We start from the raw sequence: 5,091 nt of genomic DNA, 5'->3' as shown, positions 1-5,091 counted from the left end.
CGTTTCATCTGATATACATCCATGTGACTACCATGCAACGTAAAAACACCACACAAACAAACTGTGTATGTGTGTATGAAGAGCTTTGTATATAATAAGTACGATAATTGTTTTATAGTCGTCTATGACAGTGTTGTACATTTCGCCTGATATATTTTCACTTCCATGTTTGTCTGTATATAGATCTGACAACCACTTCTTTTTGCATTTCGTAAGAAAAAAATCACCAGACATGTTTTTAAAAGAGGAAAATCGACAATTGTATGAATTTTATTTCAAAAACAACACATACAAGACAGTACATATAACAAATTTGCATTTATTTAGGCAATAATTTTTGGTAATAAGTTCTTACAATATTTATCATCAGACAAAACCATCAACAATTGATCGCCGTAGAAGGTTGTTCCCGTCAGTGCACCTCACATTGTGCATTGTAGCCATTACTTAAGGTTCTTTGCAGCATCCTTATTGGTACCGAGCTGCGACCCTTTCTATTCCATTTACTGTAACTCCATTCATATTCTTGCTTCCGTCTTTGTTTCTTAGTGCAACATCGAGGTTTTCCTCCTGTTACGCCTTTCAAACCGCTGACTCGCAATTTTTCTTTCAGTGCTGAATGACCTGTTTGGCCTTCGGCTTAAATTGTATATTCTAGTGTATCAAAAATTGATGGCTATGTCAGCTGGCAAATAGACGCAAGAAAGCTCTAGTGTGAGGGTAATGTTAGGAAAAGGGATCACAGGCGGGATGCAGATAAGAATGTTACCACTCAACCAAATTGCTGACGTTTTGTAATGTTTCCTCTCCTCTCTCTCTCTCTCTCTCTCTCTCTCTCTCTCTCTCTCTCTCTCTCATTGGAGTTTCGCCCAGTCATTAACCTTTGGTGATGATGTGTTCACAATCCGTCGTAGTCTTTACATCAGCATAACGCAGCAGACTTGATTAGCGGGACATTCACCAAGTGGCTCCTTTGGGGCGCGTCCGCACTGATCTTTGGACATACACTCTCCACCCCGCTTTTGGCAGTTTTTGATGTTCAGGGGCACTGTGAATGATAAGGTAAAATGCGTTCAGAAAAAATATTTTTAATTATACCAATGGTGTTCAGAATTAAAGTAGGCCTACTCGTCTCCAGGACATACTTTTGATTTCTTCCAACTAGACTGTTATTGGCCTAAATGAAAGACCAGCCTAGATGAATGAAACGTCAAAGGCCATCACTGCAGCGGTCTTACCTGTCTTACAGCATTCCACTCCTTTGTTCTGCTGTTTAGGACAAAGTCCTTTCTCTGCGAACTGATCCTTAGGCGGGCAGAAGGATTCGAGGCCACATATTCCTCCCTTGCGAGAGCAAAGATTCTCTGGGAATATCTGGCGGGGAGAAAACTGAGTGGAAAAATAGTGATCGCTAAAATGAGTCTAGATTTGAATTGAGCTCCTAATATTGCCATGTTCACATATGGAACTGGGCCCCAAACGTTAATGAGTGTGAATCAGCTACAATCACAAATTTTACATACGTCTAACACGTGACCTTTTTTTTTTTTTTTTTTTTTTTTTTTGTATAGTAAACGATCAGATGCAAGAAGGCCTCCAGATATAAGTCGAAATGGTTCATGGTTCAAGCCCTCGGGGCAGCAAATAACTTCAAAAGAAGAGGACGTATAGTTTACAATGCAAAAAGGCATAGGGAGCTTTAAAATAATTTGGGTCTCGTGAGGTTAGTCATTTTCAAAAGATAGGTAGAAAAATAACACATCCTTGGCGAACGTTGCTACGGCATTTTGTAAGGAAATCTGCCAAGACCCTCTGAGGATAAGGTCTCCGTAGGGGGCTGGTGCCGCCAGTGCACCGCTTGTAGTAGGCATTACTTAGGGTTCTTTGCAGGGTGCCTTCAGCCCCTAGCTGCAACCTCGTTCGTTCCTTTTACTGCACCTCCTTTCATATTGTCTTTCTTCCATCTTACTTTCCACCCTTTCCGAATAATAGATTCATATTGCGACTGCAAGGTTTTCCTCCTGTTTCACCTTTGCAACCTTTTACTGTCTCTCCATTTCTGCCCTGAGTGACCTCATAGGCCTAGTGCTTGGCCTTTGCCCCAAATTCTATATTCAATTCAATTAATCTACAATGGCCACAAAATTATAATTTATATAATTTGTCTCTCTCTCTCTCTCATCTCCTCTCTCTCCTCTCTCTCCTCTCCTCTTCTCTCTCGCTCTCTCTGCTCGTCTCTCTCTCTCTCTCTCTCTCTCAAAATCATCTCTCGTTCTCTCTCTCTTCTCTCTCTCTCCTCTCTCTCTCTATCTCTCTCTCTCATCAGAAAAAGTTTCCACGCTGGACGAGTGGTTTTCGAGCTGGGCTGCCAATCCGGTGGTCCCAGGTTCGATTCCCGGCTCGGTCAACGCGGAATCAGAGAAATTTATTTCTGGTGATAGAAGTTCATTTCTCGATATAGTGTGGTTCGGATCCCACAATAAGCTGTAGGTCCCGTTGCTAGGTAACCAATTGGTTCCTAGCCACGTAAAAATATCTAATCCTTCGGGCCAGCCCTAGGAGAGCTGTTAATCAGCTCAGTGGTCTGGTAAAACTAAGATATACTCTCGCAGAAAAATGAGATCTTTCCCAATTCCAGGGGAACTACTTACATCGCCAGAGGCATCACCTTCAGTAGCGATTGAAGCCACCGGCTCTGCACGGCACTCTGCAATTTGAAATAGAAATTCAAAGGTAAACAGTTTCTATATTATTGTCTTTATTTCTGATTATATATATAATATACTATTTCATATTGATTTTGTATGGTTGCATCTATTAGCTAACAAAATGTAGTCCAACAATTCTAGTGCATGTCAGCGAGATTACATTAGTGCTCATGATTCTTCAATGATCTAGAATTCGTACCAACAAAGCACGTCTAAACAAGGTCTAAAGAATAGTCTGTAGACCTTGCGTCTAGCGATGCTGTACTGACACTGAGGCGTTTGTTTCAGTGCGTGAGGGTGAGACTTACCTAAGAGCAGGACGATGAAGACGGAGAGAGAAAATAGCTTGATCATCATGTCCCCGAGGCGGTTCATCTTCTGCAGGTGAGATTAACACTAAAAATAAGAGAAGCTCCGAGTCTGCTTGCGCGTCACCATAAGGTGGGGTAGAACCGTCAGTGACTTTCCACCCCTCTTCTGAATTGATTCATAGTGCAACTGCTTTGAGGTTTTCCTCATATGACACATTGCAAACCTTTATACTGACAATGTCGTTTTTCAGTACTGAATGGCCTCAGACCTCATAGGTCCCAATTCTACATATATATTCAATATGCTTGCTCGCTGTGTGTGTGTGTGTGTGTGTTTAGTCGTATTCTGTTATTTCAAGGTTGCTGCTTGTTCGTCGTCGGCAATACCTCCAGACTGAACTCTCTGCTTCATTTAAGAACTCATTTTACCTCACGGAAGGGCTCTACAACTGACATTAGTCGATTTCATTTGAAATGAAATATTAACTTAACATTCGTGAAATGGAGAGCGAATGTTTTATTTATCAGGGTCATCCTATAAATATATTTATTCAAGCATCCTCATATTGATGACAATTCCAAAGTAATGTCAAAGTAATACCTCTCGAAATGCATACTACATAAACATACTGTATGTTTTCTCTTATAGGTACATCTAGTTTCCTAATTTAATGCCTTTTGTTAAAGAATAGAATACTACGGCAGACATTCAGTTAGGAAACTCTAGATGTATCACCATAAGAAAAGACATAAAGTTACCTTTATTTATATCAAAAGCATTTCGAGAGAAAACTCTGTGGAATCACGTAGTGGCAAACATGATATATATTTGAGCAATGAAGACGTGCTGAATTATTAAAATGTTATGAGGATATTTATATTTAAATAAAGACGGTATTCGTAGGATGACAAAATTAATAAGAATTAAATGTTAGCGTTTTGCTTATTTCATGGTATAAATATTATATTCTAATTCTATGGGGGAAGAGAAGAGGAGCAAAGCAAAAGGTAATAAATATAAAGTCCCTCCTTTTATAATTCTCTTTCTTCCATCTTACTCTCCCAACAATTGATTCATAGTGCAACTGTGCTTTGAGGTTTTCCCACTGTTACACCTGTCTAACCTTTCACTGTCAATTTCCGTTTCAGCGCTTGTCCCTTGGCCTAAATTGTATATTCTATTCTATTCCAAATGCATCAGCAAAGACAATTTTTTTACGAGGTTCAAAACTGCAATGACAGACGAGCGAACTAACTAACTAACTAACCTTCCCGTTGTTGTCAGCTGTGTGCAACAGTCAAATGTGCTTCCAGTTGTCTCAGGTTATGCGTTGGATAATCAGGTGGGATGCTGCTTTATAAAGGCCGCTTCTCTCGAGTTACCAGATACCGCGGGCGGAGATGATTATTATTTGCTCGGCAACGCTGGAATTGCGTGAAGTTGAAGTAATCTTATTTCCTGTCAGTTGGAGAATTATGCGCTAAATATTGTTGCAAAATAGCATCGAGTGATGACCTCACATTCAACAAAAGAAAATGAGAAGTTCGGGATATTTTAAGGCAACGCTCGACGATTCTATAGACATTGATCACGTGCGAATAATAAATACAAATTGATCGTGCGTTGTTGGGAGGGAGGCTGTTCGATTACGTGCAAATGATTTTGCACCAGTAATATTGAATATATATATGTGTGTGTGTGTGTTTTGACTGCAGTATAGCCATTATTATATTATTATATATTATCATCTCCTGTAGGGGAGGGTGAGGGTTGTGCCGTCAGTGTACCTTACGCGGTGGACTGTAGGCATTACTTAGAGTTCTTAGCAGAGTCCGTTTGTGACCCAAGCTGCAGCACCCTTTCATTCTTTTTACTGTACTTCCGTTCGTATTCTTATTCTTCCATCTAACTTTCCACCACCTCATCATTATTTTCATTATTTCCAGCACTGAATCCCCTCATAGGTCCCAGTGCTTGGCCTTTGGCCTAAACTTTATATTCAATTCACTTCAGTTCAGTTATTGCTATTATTGTTATTATTATTGTTAATATTATTATTTCTTATTTTTAT

At 39.8% G+C, this 5,091-nt stretch overlaps 2 protein-coding genes across 3 annotated transcripts in view; one reads left to right on the top strand and one right to left on the bottom strand.

Annotated features, from left to right (window-relative positions):
- Nucleotides 1–252: 252 nt before the first annotated feature.
- LOC135202291 (U-scoloptoxin(19)-Tl1a-like) lies at nt 253–4,371 on the bottom strand. 2 transcript variants are annotated; one of them, XM_064231609.1, is made up of 5 exons: nt 4,288–4,371; nt 3,017–3,086; nt 2,652–2,707; nt 1,239–1,389; nt 253–1,048 (listed from the first exon to the last, which is right to left on the bottom strand). In XM_064231609.1, exons 2-5 carry the CDS (start codon nt 3,081–3,083, stop codon nt 918–920), a joined length of 405 nt encoding a protein of 134 aa, XP_064087679.1. In that variant the 5' UTR covers nt 3,084–3,086; nt 4,288–4,371; the 3' UTR covers nt 253–917. The 2 variants fall into 2 exon arrangements, with proteins under 2 accessions (XP_064087679.1, XP_064087680.1); XM_064231610.1 differs by having other exon boundaries at nt 1,239–1,374; nt 4,288–4,370.
- LOC135202290 (uncharacterized) overlaps nt 2,341–5,091 on the top strand; it is a 46,494-nt gene continuing 43,743 nt past the window's right edge. The window contains exons 1-2 of the mRNA XM_064231605.1: nt 2,341–2,733; nt 2,997–3,092. The gene's annotated coding sequence lies outside the window, so the exon portion shown is untranslated. The remainder of the gene's footprint in view (nt 2,734–2,996; nt 3,093–5,091) is intronic.

Source organism: Macrobrachium nipponense, chromosome 30 (assembly GCF_015104395.2).
Source record: "Macrobrachium nipponense isolate FS-2020 chromosome 30, ASM1510439v2, whole genome shotgun sequence".
NCBI classification, from domain to species: domain Eukaryota; kingdom Metazoa; phylum Arthropoda; class Malacostraca; order Decapoda; family Palaemonidae; genus Macrobrachium; species Macrobrachium nipponense.
Note: the sequence above shows the minus strand (reverse complement) of the source record. Positions and strands in the feature narration are given on the sequence as shown.

Coding starts and splice junctions, on each gene's coding strand:
- LOC135202291 (XM_064231609.1), bottom strand. CDS start 3,083: ATGAACCGCCTCGGGGACATGATGATCAAGCTATTTTCTCTCTCCGTC. Junction 2,708..3,016: donor CTTCATCGTCCTGCTCTTAG/GTAAGTCTCACC, acceptor TTCAAATTGCAG/AGTGCCGTGCAGAGCCGGTG. Junction 1,390..2,651: donor AAGGTGATGCCTCTGGCGAT/GTAAGTAGTTCC, acceptor TTTTCCACTCAG/TTTTCTCCCCGCCAGATATT.